The 12,971-nt window shown below is 41.7% G+C and overlaps 1 protein-coding gene across 1 annotated transcript in view; it reads left to right on the top strand.

Annotated features, from left to right (window-relative positions):
* The window catches only part of LOC122789789 (multidrug resistance-associated protein 5-like), a 464,322-nt gene that overhangs the window by 30,958 nt on the left and 420,393 nt on the right, over positions 1-12,971 (top strand). Inside the window, exons 3-4 of the mRNA XM_044057231.1 lie at positions 15-162; positions 7,144-7,377. Coding sequence (XP_043913166.1) covers positions 15-162; positions 7,144-7,377 — 382 coding nt within the window. The remainder of the gene's footprint in view (positions 1-14; positions 163-7,143; positions 7,378-12,971) is intronic.

The following is a 12,971-nucleotide window of genomic DNA, read 5'->3' as shown; positions in this document are numbered from 1 at the left end:
TAACTCTAAACTAGATTTCTGAAACTTTGGCAAGAAGAACTGTGTAAGTATGGAAAAAAGAAAGCTTCCATGCTACGTGTAATCTGGAATTTCTGTCAAGCACGATGTTTGCTAGCCATGGGCTTCCTCATAGTTTCAATGATTGCAGGTTTCTGTTGTCCAGTAAGTTTTCATCTCATATTAGTTATGATAACTTTACAAATACTATAATTAAATACTTGCCAATTAATATCTGTTTTAGCTCTTTTACCAATTAGAACTTTTTTCTTCCAAAATTAACTAATGTCCTTGATGATTGTTTTATACCATACTAGTTTTACCAGTTAACATTAATTTACAAATAAGTGTTGGTCTTGATTTGATCAATGTAATCAAGGTGTGTGTATCTGCATACCTGCTGTATTGTATTCACTGCACTGATGCATGTACAAAGGTCAGACAGTATATATATTTACTATCATTTCCTGTAGATGTCAGCATCAGGTAGCTCCATGAACTTTCAGTTAGTAGATGGTACTTCTGCCTTAATGAATGAGTACCCCGGTAATTGGTTTTGGTCAGCCGTTTACTGGTTATCATATTTATGCTTAGTATTTGTTAGTTCAGTCACATTTTGTAATATAGTAATAAACCACAGCTCGGTGTGGGAAATGCTGGATTTACCCATGGTTGGTGTGGTTTGGTCACGAAGATGAAGCTGTGGGTTATTGCTATTATATAATGACATTATTTAAGAAAAAAATAAACTTACTTTCTTAAATAATGTCCTTGTATAATGGCGTCATGGTACTCTTCCACGTTTTTCCCAGTGTATGGGACTTACGTTCCCACGCTTATGCAGTATATCAGTGCTGTGTAAAGGAAACTAACCACAAACCCAAAAGTATAAAATCAATTTAATATAAAGCACTGTTATACAATCACTTCTTCAGATCTGAAGAAGTTATTGTATAACGGTGACGAAAAGTGCTTTATATTCAATTGATTTTACACTTTTGGGCTTGTGGTCGGCTCGTTTTTGTTTAGTACTGGTTCTTCTTCTTTCACCAGTTTGTTTTTTTGTGTTTTCTGTGTAAAGGAAGCAACAGAGAAAGAAAAATCTCCTTTGCTTTTTTTGTTTGCTTTTAGTTAAAACAATGAAATCTGGAGATTTCAAATGAACAGGAGAGAGGAGAAAGAGAAAATATAAGAATAAATGCGTATGTTTTTCTAGTTTTGTATAATGTACCTGATGATCCTTGTATTTGTCTCTGTCCTCTCTCTCTTGCTCGTTTTAAGTGTCCGGCATATATTAATGGAAGAAAAGTCTGGGTGAGTAGACTTTTTCCATTGGTATATACTCTATTTACAACAGGCATGCTGCTTGGGCTGACCAATAAGTGTGCTTGTTTTTGAATTTTAATGGCTGGTCCTTGTGTAATATAGCAGTAACCCACAGCTGGATGTGGGAAATGCTGGATTTACCCACTGTTGGTGTGGTTTGACCCTAGTGACCAAATAAAGCCAACTGTGGATAAATCAGCATTACCCACACTCAGCCGTGGGTTGTTGCTATTATACAATGACATTATTTAAGAAAAAATAACTTCTGCGTTTTTCCTCAGTGTCATGGGGCTTTCTTTTTGTACTGGGCATGCGTATGGGACTTGCATTTCCACACTCATGCAGTACATCAGTGCTGTGTATAGCAAGAAACAGAGAAAGGAAGGTCTCTGTTGCTTTTTTTTATTTATTTTTAATTTAAAAAAGGAAGTACGGAGGCTTCAAGCATGCAGGAGAGATGGGACAGAAAAAATATAAGGATAATTAGATAATTAGATACGTTTCTCTAGTTTTGCATTAACATATCCGATTATCCTTAGATTTTTCTCTGTGCTGTCTCCCTCATTCTTTTGAAATCTACTGTTTTTGTAAGTTTATTTGTTTCCGTAGCATATATTAATAGAAGAAAGTCAGGACAACCAGACATTTTTTTCCATTGGTATACACTCTGTTTACAATGGGCACTTTGGTTGGGCTGACAAATCAGTGTGCCTGGTTTGGAATGTTAATGGCCAGTCATTGCATAATAGTTATTATACAACGACCCCCCCATTAATATTCCAAAACATGCACGTTAATTAGTCAGCGTGCACGTTATAAATCAAAGACTTATACTAATGGAAAAAGGTGGGCGGCCATGGTGGTGCAGCGGTTAGCGTTGCCGCCTCACAGCAAGAGGTTCTCCGGTTCGATTCTTGGCTGGGGTGCCTTCTGTGCGGAGTCTGCATGTCCTCTCTGTGGTCGCGTGGGTTTCCTCCGGGTGCTCCGGTTTCCTCCCACATCCCAAAGACATGCAGTAGGTGGATTGGACACTCTAAATTGGTCCTAGGTGTGAGTGTTCATGTGTGTGTGCCTTCTGTGGAAGGTTGGGCACCGGGCTGGCAACTCGACACTGTAAAACTCCACTGCCAATCATGAGCGGACAGATGATCCGCTGTGGTGACCCCTAACCAGGAAAAGCTGAAAGAAGAAGAAGAAGTAGAAGAAGATACCAATGGAAAAATGTCAGGTCGCCCGGACTTTTTCCATTAGCATAAGTCTTTTTTTTTTTTTGGACAGCAACGGAGGACAGAAGAGCTCCGTTGCTGTTTTCTCACTATGTTAAATGAGTTTAACATAGCGAGATATCTTAAAAAAAAAAGCAACGGAGATCTTCCTTTCTGTGTTGCTTTTTTTAAAGCTGTCTCGCTATGCTAAACTCGTTTAACATAGCAAAACAGCTTTAAAAAAAGCAACGGAGAAAGGAAAGTCTCCGAGGCTTTTTTTTAAAGTTATCTCGCTATGTTAAACTCTTTTAACATAGCGAGACATGTTTTTAAAAGCAACGGAGATCTTCCTTTCTCCGTTGCTTCCACACACAGTTCTGATGTACTGCATAACCATACGCATGCGCAGTACATCAGAACTGCCGCAGAATACTGGACAGCTGCGGAAGGGCAGCAAGGAGGCATTATACAATGCCATTATTTAAGAAAAGTAAGTATTTTTTTCTTAAATAATGTCATTAGATATAATAACTCCACTTCTGAGTGTGGATAATGCTGGATTTTCCCATGGTTGTCTTTGTTTGGCCACTCGGGCTTTGCCCTCGTGACCAAACCACACCAAGCGTGAGTAAATCCAGCATTACCCACACCCAGGCGTGGGTTATTGCTTAAATGTCTCATTCAGCACTGCATCTGAAATAAAAGTATATTGCCAATGTATTGATTTAGTTATACTGTTTCTCCTAAAGATAGCACATTTAGTTAATCCAATAAAAGATGTGGACCTTGAACAGAAAATCCAGGGTCTCAAGTTAAATAAATGAAGCAGTAATTTGACTTTATGGGGAGAAAGGACAACAGATTTACAACAGAAATTATTCATTTGGATGTTTTAGCTTGTATAGTTTCAATGATTGATGTCTTCACTGTACACTTCAGTTATGCTCTGTAAGGGAACAGGACCTATACTGCCATATTTGCTGATCAGTATATCATGCCTACTGACTGGCTGGTTTAGCTGTCAATCACTGTTATGCAAGAGACCATGAACTATCCTAAACCCAACTTCTTTGCAGACCTCCCAAACAAAACAAAACTGTTCTATTTTTTTTTTAGTATGTTACAAATCAGTCAGTGAATAAAATGCACTCATATAGTTGAAAATATATTTTCTTTGACATGACAGCAGCTTTCTTTTCTTTAGCTGTAATTTTAGACTGAAATCTGAGTTGCGTTTTTTGCACTCAGAATGTATTTAATTTAAGTTGTCAAGAGAGTTTATATTTCCTGCTTTCTTATCTTGTTCAGTCCTGAAGTGAAAAGTAAACATGTCAGTTTCCTTTTCAGTTGTTCTAAGTGACAGTGGTTGACTAAATGTTTATTCTTTAATGCATTGTTTAAAATATTAAAATCAATTCTTGAGAGTACAATATGTAATTTACTTATTTAGAATAATTTGTACTTATTGCCAAGCCAGAGTTTGCACAAGGAAATGCCTTTCTAAAAATGTTTATATATTTGTGTATAGTATGCAGTCTGTATTTTCTGTGCATTTTTTAAATTCTTTTTTGGCCTTTATCACACATTAAACATCATCTTGAAACTCTAACACTCATTTATTCCCAAATCCTGCTTGGCATTAACATTTTGCATATACCATGGAGTGGTCCTCCACTCTCCAGAGCAATATACCTTATAGTAACCTTACCTTATTTTTGCACAGTGGAGGAAATGGTCATGTGCTGGTAGGCTGTCTGATTTTCAGTGTGACTTAACCCCTTCTTCCTTTTGTAGGGCAGTTGTTAAGGGCAGAAAAGGGAAAAAGTTGAAAGGAAGTTGGCCCAAGAGCTCACGAATGGAAACATGGGCTTTTTAGGTACATAGCAACAAGGAAGAAAGGTGTAACAGACTCAGGCTAAGTGACGATAGGAAGAAGATGAAAGAAGACTGGAGAAAAGCACGGTTACTCAAATGCTTTGCTTCAGTTTTCATGAGGGAAATAAGGGTGGGCATCATGCTGGGAGGGAGGCAGGAGAAATAGGGAGAAAAGAATACAGACACCAGGATAAAGAGGAAGGATGTGGAGAAGAAACTGGCTGTCCATCAGGAGGATCAGAAACAGACCAGATGAGGTGCCTACATTTGAGTCCTCAGAAACCTGGCTGCTATGTTGGCAGACTCCTCCGACACAGATAAAGATCTTCAACAGATCACTGGCTGGTGCAGAACTGCCAGATGACAGCAAGTGTGGTATTCTTGTCGAAGGAGAACAAAAATCGCAAAACTACTGACCAATTAGCTTAACAGCAGTGGCCCGGAAAGTCCTGTTGTGAAAGCTGAGTGGAAGGCTAGTAGCATTTCAAGGGCAACAGTCTCCAGGATAGTGGCCAATGACAGCTGATAGTCTTAGTCAACTCTGATTAAGATTTATGACTTGGTTTGGTGGTAACCTGGACAGGTGAGTACCAGGTGATCTTGTCTACCTGGATTCTAACTAGGTTTTTGAATAAGCAGGAGTCTGATAGAAAAACTGAAGGGACTAGGAGCATACTTGTTAATTGTTCATGATTTTATCTCATTGTTTTGTTCTATCACTCATACAATTTTTCATTTTCTGGTAAATCATTGAGGAATGCTGTCATTCAGTTTTGCCAATTACTAGAGTTTAATACTTCTTAGTCATCAGAAAATGCACATCAGTGCAAACTCTCATGTTCTGTTAACTTTTTAACAGGATTAGACTAACAGATTAAAATTGACCTTGATTTTATTTAATTTATATAACATTTGTTTACTGGGAAAGTCCGACTCGGAACAAAGCCAATTTTCAGAGGAGGCCTGGGGAGGAACGCTCCAGACGCATGTCTTTGAAATGTGGGAGGAAACTGGAGCAGCCAGAGGAAACCCACACAAATGCAGGGAGGACATGCAGACTCTGCACAGAAGGAACCCCAGCTGAGAATCAAACCAGAGAACCTCTTCCTGTGAGGTTTCAACGCTGTGCATCCAGATGTTGGGCATTCATCCCTTTTTTGTATTTTTTTTTGGCTTTCTCTGAAAAGACGTAGAGAGGTATGACTAAGAGGTGATAGTTGGGTCAGGCTGGAGAACCAAACTGCTGCAAAATTTGAATGGTGGAATGGGCAGCATTGTGTCTAGAGAGACAGTGTTAAAAATGTGTACCACAGGGGTCTGTCCTTTGTCCAGCACTCTTCATGTGTTTTCTCCAGACATATCTGAAGAAACAGAGAATAGGACCACCATCTTTGAAGATGACACAAAGATAGGTGCAGCAGTGGGAAATTGAGGAAAATACTTACAGAAAGATTTGATAAGAATTGAAAGGTGGTTGGTGGGGTTTACTTAAAAAAAATACTTGACTTGGAGTATAATGACCCTAGTGTGAATTATTAGCCTGGTAGGTGTAATGCTGATAGCAACAGAGCAGCAGAAGGACTTTGGGATGTTGATGACACATTGACTGGATCACCAAATATATAGTGACACGGCAGTGAGAGTAGCAGCCAGAATGGTGTGGTACATCTCCAGAGAGACAGACTCCAAAAGCATGGCGGTAATGCATACACTCTTTGGGATACCGGTCTGTCAACACAATGAGCACAGTTTGTAGTTCCCGAAGCCATATAAGGAAAGGTGTGTCAAACTGCTTGGAGAAAACCAGAGTAAAGCTAGCAGAAAGATTTGTGTGATGGAGGAGAGGTATACCAGAAACAAGAAGAGATGGAATTCTTCTCATTTGAGACTAGAGGAGAAGGGTGCATGATACTGGTGTACAAGATTAGGTCAGGGAAAAGTGAAGGGCTTATCTTAAATAAGAATGATACAAGGGGAAGGAGGGCGTCACCAATCAGACTACTTCATGGATCTCACAAAATTCTTGTTGACAGAGAGGGCTCCCTTCCCCAAGTATAGGTGAGCTAGCATTACCTGACCAGCCCTGTACTGTCCTTGATTTTGCTGAACATCTCTGATTTTTGCTTCATATTTTTAGCCAGCCTCTTCTGAAATTTTTGTCTTTCTGGTAAATCACTGAGGATTTCAATAAATCAGTAATGCCACGAAGTAGAGTTTCACACTTATTCTTCAGAAAATGTATGTTGATACGAAACCTGTTCTATTAACTTCCTAAGAGGATTAGTGTCCCTTTTTTACAGTCATATCTGATTCTGGGCCTTTACTTTCCCTTTGTTTTGGCTTTGTCCAGTATTGCAGACCAAAAAAGTTGAGAACTGTTGGTATCTCATTCCTGTCATTGTCAGCTCCGCTGGTTCAAGGGTCACAAATTAATCTCAGGTTGGCTGGGTGAATATTACAGCTTTATTCATCTATCCCATGAAGACAATAAAAGGAACTGCAATTATTGTTTTTCCTACTAACGATAAAGTAATGTGGACTGAAGAAACAAATGGGATAAACAGCACTTAGAATAAATTGCGCATATGTTCCTGAAAGCCATACATGATCTAGGAGAGTAGCTTTTGTGGAAGCCAAGAAACATTACTTGAATTTTATTGTTATTACAGCATAACATAACAACGTTGGAATAGTATGTAGTCATGAGTCACAATCTTATCTTCATCTCTTTTCTGTCTAGGCATTTCTGATCCGGAGATTTTTGCAGTACAGCAGCAATGCTGAAAATGACAAGCTCACTGGCCTTCTCCTTGTCCTGGGAATTTTCCTTCTTCAAATATGTCAGTCTTGGATTCTTGGATTGGTCTCTGCCATAAATTATAGGACAGGAGCTAGGCTTAAAGCAGCTGTAATAAGCTTGAGTTTTGAGAAGGTACTTCAACTGCGGAATGCAAGAGATGTGGAAGTTGGAAAGGTATGCACTTTGCTAGTATATTATGAAATAATTTATGTACATCACAGCAGAATATATTAGACTCTGTTAAAAATATTGATAGCATAAGTGAGGTACATTAGGCTGTGTTTATAAAGTAGGTATCACACATGAGCTTCATTAGGTTGCATTTGCAATGAAGTTACCCCATGTAAAATATATCACATACTAAAAGTTCTAGTACATTCTTCAATCTCACAGCTACTCATGCAACACTAGACCTGGTCCTAAGCTTGGAGGGAGCAAATGTACACTGTATAAATCCAAGCTTAGTCCTACATTAGTAGTAGAAGCAGCTCTTCCACAGACACTGATCCAAAGTAGATACTCCTAAAGTTTCCCTTTACCAAGTAAGCATCCCTTTTACTTAACTCCATATACCTCCCACTCCACCTCCATTTCTAAATTCACATCAGTCATAAACATTTGCTACCATCACTCCCACAAACTGCAATCTGTGTATCTTAGAAGACTAGCCTCATTGCTTTCTTGGACCTGTTGACAGTGATATGAAGGAATTTCTGACCAATCTAAACCTGGTGCATTTAACACCTGAGCTTGCAGGATCCAATGCAAAATCATACAACCAGTGTGCACTCGACTTAGTCAAAGCCACAGTGCATCTCCAACTTTAACATCCACCTTCCTGCCATCATTGTCGACTGCCTCATGTCTTGCACTGTCCACACCAGTTTACCCCTCCCTGAGCTCATTTCTTGCACTGTCCACACCAGTATACCCCTCCCTGAGCTCATGTCTTGCACTGTCCACACCAGGTTACCCCTCCCTGAGCTCATGCCTTGCACTGTCCACACCACTTTACCCCTCCCTGAGCTCATGTCTTGCACTGTCCACACCACTTTACCCCTCCCTGAGCTCATGTCTTGCACTGTCCACACCAGTTTACCCCTCCCTGAGCTCATGTCTTGCACTGTCCACACCAGTTTACCCCTCCCTGAGCTCATGTCTTGCACTGTCCACACCAGTTTACCCCTCCCTGAGCTCATGTCTTGCACTGCCCACACCAGTTTACCCCTCCCTGAGCTCATGTCTTGCACTGTCCACACCACTTTACCCCTCCCTGAGCTCATGTCTTGCACTGTCCACACCACTTTACCCCTCCCTGAGCTCATGTCTTGCACTGTCCACACCACTTTACCCCTCCCTGAGCTCATGTCTTGCACTGTCCACACCAGTTTACCCCTCCCTGAGCTGATGTCTTGCACTGTCCACACCAGTTTACCCCTCCCTGAGCTCATGTCTTGCACTGTCCACACCACTTTACCCCTCCCTGAGCGCATGTCTTGCACTGTCCACACCACTTTACCCCTCCCTGAGCTCATGTCTTGCCTATCCACACCAGTTTACCCCTCCCTGAGCTCATGTCTTGCACTGTCCACACCAGTTTACCCCTCCCTGAGCTCATGTCTTGCCTATCCACACCATTTTACCCCTCCCTGAGCTCATGTCTTGCACTGTCCACACCACTTTACCCCTCCCTGAGCTCATGTCTTGCCTATCCACACCAGTTTACCCCTCCCTGAGCTCATGTCTTGCACTGTCCACACCAGTTTACCCCTCCCTGAATTCATTGGATTTACACCAGAATCCACTAATGGCATCAGCAGCTTAAAACAGCATCTCTCAGTACCTGAACTTCCTGCTCCTCAACATGCAAGACCCAAATGAAGCAGCATCTGGCTTACTCCAAACCCCCAACCCTTCAGAAGAAATACACGCTGGTGTAAACGACCTGAGACGTACCTCCTTGGACTACATGAAAAGAGACATTGAGGAGCTCTCTGATTATGTAGCCCAGGCAGGTATGACCCTGACCTTGAGCAGTATCCTACCTTCACCAAGAATGATGCCACAATACAGAGATAAGATGATCAGCTTTAACAATTGGCTTAAACTCTGGTGTCATTCAAAGGGGATCCAATGTCTGTCTGCCTGGGATGACATGCTGGACAAGCCACGCTGCTTCGCAAGGGACGGCTTGCACCTGTCACCCTGGGATTCCGGATATTGGCAAAGGCTCTTGCCACCCCATAGTGCCTTTTTAGCAAGGCTCAAATTCTAAACCTACCACCCTAGAACAAAAAAGGAAAAACTAAGGGTAATGCTGCTCAATGCCAGAAGTCTAAATCTCAAAATGCACGACCGAGGCCCTTCTCAGTATGGAGAACATCGATGTCTGTGCAGTGACAGAAACCTGGTTCAAGGCTCCTGAGAGCACCCCAGCACTATCAGGTTTTACCTCTTATCATGCGTTCTGGCTCCAAAATCCGGACAATACCAAGAAAGGAGGGGGTATCCATATTCATCAAAGACACCCACACCTCAAGACTGGTGGGCAACGATGCATCGGAGACCATCCAGGTGCAATTAACCATAGGCAGGACTGCTCTGCAAATTGTAGCATGTTACAGGCCACCCTCACAAACTCAGGAACCTCACATGGCCTTCCTGAAAACACTAGGGATAAATGTATCACCAAACACCATCATACTAGGTGACTTCAATTACCCTAATATAGACTGGGAACACTACTCAAGCCCAAACACCCTAGCCCAAAAGTTCCTGGAATTCATAAACTCAAATGCCATGGAACAACTAGTCACCATCCCCACAAGAGGAGAAAACATACTTGATCTCATCATCACGAACATGGGAGCACAATGTTCAACACCGGAAGTATACCCCTCACTGGTGAGATCAGATCACAAACTAATCTCGCTGGAGGTCCTCATCCCACCCCCACCTGAAAAAAAAAAGACCACAGTAAAGAACTTCTCGAAAGCCGACTTCACACTTCTAAAGACTAGTGTGGTCTCCTTTAAGGCCCTGAGCCGACGGAAAACAGTACTCAAGCCGCTGAATCACTTACAAATGCCTTCTACCAGCACCTGCAGGACTGCATGGATAAGGCAATCCCAAGCAAAACAAAGACTCTTTGTACCAAAGGCAAGCGTCCACTCTGGTGGACCCCAGCCATAAACAAACTCTACAACAAAAGGAGGAAGCTACTACAAGATAGAGCAAAATCCTTAAAAGGTAAGACACCCTTGATCACTATAAGTAAAAACTAAGAGCTCTCATAAAATCATCCAAAGCAAATTTTGAGAGAAAAATAGCTAAAGACTCAAAAGACAATCATAAGGCCTTCTTTAGCTATGTTAGAAACCTGGGAGGAAACTCCCAGATATGCTCAGAACTAGTTCAAAATGATGTGAAGATTACTGATCCTACAGACATTGCCAACATACTGGCTGACAGGTTCAGTGCAAACTTCTCCCCTCCCCCAAAAGGAGAGATATCTATACCAAGCGATTGCAGCCCCCAAACATCTCCAACGCCCAAGTGAGAACTGCTCTCTCCAAAGCAAAAACACAGCATCCATGGGACCTGATGGTGTCCCCGGCTGTGTGCTCCACTTAACTCAACGAGGAATTAAACCCACAGCTAGGACAGCTGTTTAATCATAGTCTTACCTCTGGATACGCACTCCAGGAGTGGCGACTGCAACTGTGGTCCCACTTCACAAAGCGGTGCCTCCACCGACCCTGGAAATTACCGCCCATTAGCTTGACAAGCCTTATCTGCAAAGCCATGGAGAGGATCATAATGGACCTCATAAATAAAGACATAGGAATTTGCAGACTTTGGATCCATCCCAGTTTGGCTTTGTCAAGGCAGATCATGCCTTCTAAACTTGGTTGACTTTTTCAAACAGTCACCAAAGCCATTGATGAGGGAAAGGCAGTCCATACAGCCTACCTCGATCTGGCGAAGGCCTTTGATACAATACCCCACTCGGGTATCATTGAAAACTCATCAGCTTAAATGTTAACCCATACATCACAAGATGGGTTGCAAACTGGCTGAGTGACAGAACCCACAGGGTCAGAGTTGCTGGCGCCATGTCAGACTCAAAGCCTGTCACAAGTGGTGTACCACAGGGCTCAGTCCTGGCACTCTTGTTTGGCATCTACTTTTCCAAAGTACAAGCAAACACAGGAGGGTTATGGCTGACATAGTTTGCAGATGACTGCAAACTGGCCCATAGTAAAACACATCTGACACAGATATCCTTCAGAAGGGTCTCACAGAAACGGATAACTGGTGCCAGAGCCATGGCCTAAAGTTAAATGCCAAAAATGCATAGTCATACCCTTCGAAAACAAGGTTGCCCCTAGCTACCAAATAGGTGGCAATCCACTGAGTACAGAAGAAGTTATCAGGGACCTGGGGACCCAGGTTGATAGTAGTCTGTCATTCGACACCCATGTAGCTAAAGTAGTTAGGAAGACCTTCTACATTGCCCACCTTATCATGAAGGGATTCTCATCTAGATCAAGGGAGGTCATAGTCTCCTATACTCATCACTCATCAGACCAATGATTGAGTACAATGCCCCATTCGAATGTATCTGACCCGACACTTGCAGCAGCTGGAGAGGCCACAAAAGTTCCTCACCAAAAGGATAAAGGGTCTCAAACATCTGTCCTATGCTGCCCGACTGAAAGAACTCCAGCTCTATTCAGTCGCTACCGCTTGCTCAGAGGTGACCTTTGCCTAACATACAAGGCCATGTCAAACCCAGATTTGATGAATATGCTTCACCTCAAAAATCTAGATCCGCCAGAGCCACAAGGGCGGGAGACTTAAACCTCGACACGGCTATTAATAGGACGTGCTGGAGGGATAGATTCATCACCCAAAGACTCCTATGCTGTGGAATAAAATCCCGGTATATGTGAGGCAGAGCACTGGCCTTGTTCAAGAGAAATCTTGACCAATGGATGGGAGATCGAGATACCCCAGGGATTACCTCAGTGTCACTGCTCAACAGAGGCACAGCAAAATAATGGGTATAGTTCCCCATACTAAAGGGGTGGCGTAAGCCACAAAACTATGGGCTAGGCTTGTAAATGCCCTCGGGCAGATAGCCTAGTATGAACCTATGAACCTATGAACCTATACTTTCCATCAGTGTCATGATTATTAATCCCACTAAAAAAGCACTACAACTAAGCTACAAAGCTTGGTCCAAATGGAAAGAAGACATTAGCACTCAACTTCACTCTCACTTCACCATGCACTGAAAAGGCCCCATGGAAGTTAATCACTCACCCCTGTATAGACTAACAAGAGGTGATCTGATCAAGGTATACAGATTTCTTCAAGATTCAATTTTATTTTAACATATAATCTGAACTTTTCACTAATGATGCATAGGATAAGAATATACAATTGTTTGATGTATTTACACATGAATCTAACTTGATTGTTTCTAGCAAAGGTTGCTAAAAATAGAATAAGTTACCTTTGACTGTTAGACAAGAAGCATCAGTGGCATTGTTTAAATCATTGTTGGGCAGTTATGTACCTCATAATGTAACATGTAATCACCATATTATGTATAGTATCAGGTTAATCCAGCATTTGAAACTCAGATACAGCTATACGACATTCAACATTATTTAAAAATATGTATATAAATTTTAATTTTAGTGCACAGGCAGCAAATTAGTAACATGAATATTTTATCCTAAAATTTAAACATCACTTGC

The sequence above is a fragment of the Protopterus annectens genome, chromosome 15.part0, assembly GCF_019279795.1.
Source record: "Protopterus annectens isolate FY-2018-M chromosome 15.part0, PAN1.0, whole genome shotgun sequence".
Classification (NCBI taxonomy): domain Eukaryota; kingdom Metazoa; phylum Chordata; order Ceratodontiformes; family Protopteridae; genus Protopterus; species Protopterus annectens.
The sequence above is the reverse complement of the archived record's forward strand: the minus strand, read 5'-3'. Positions and strand labels throughout refer to the sequence as shown.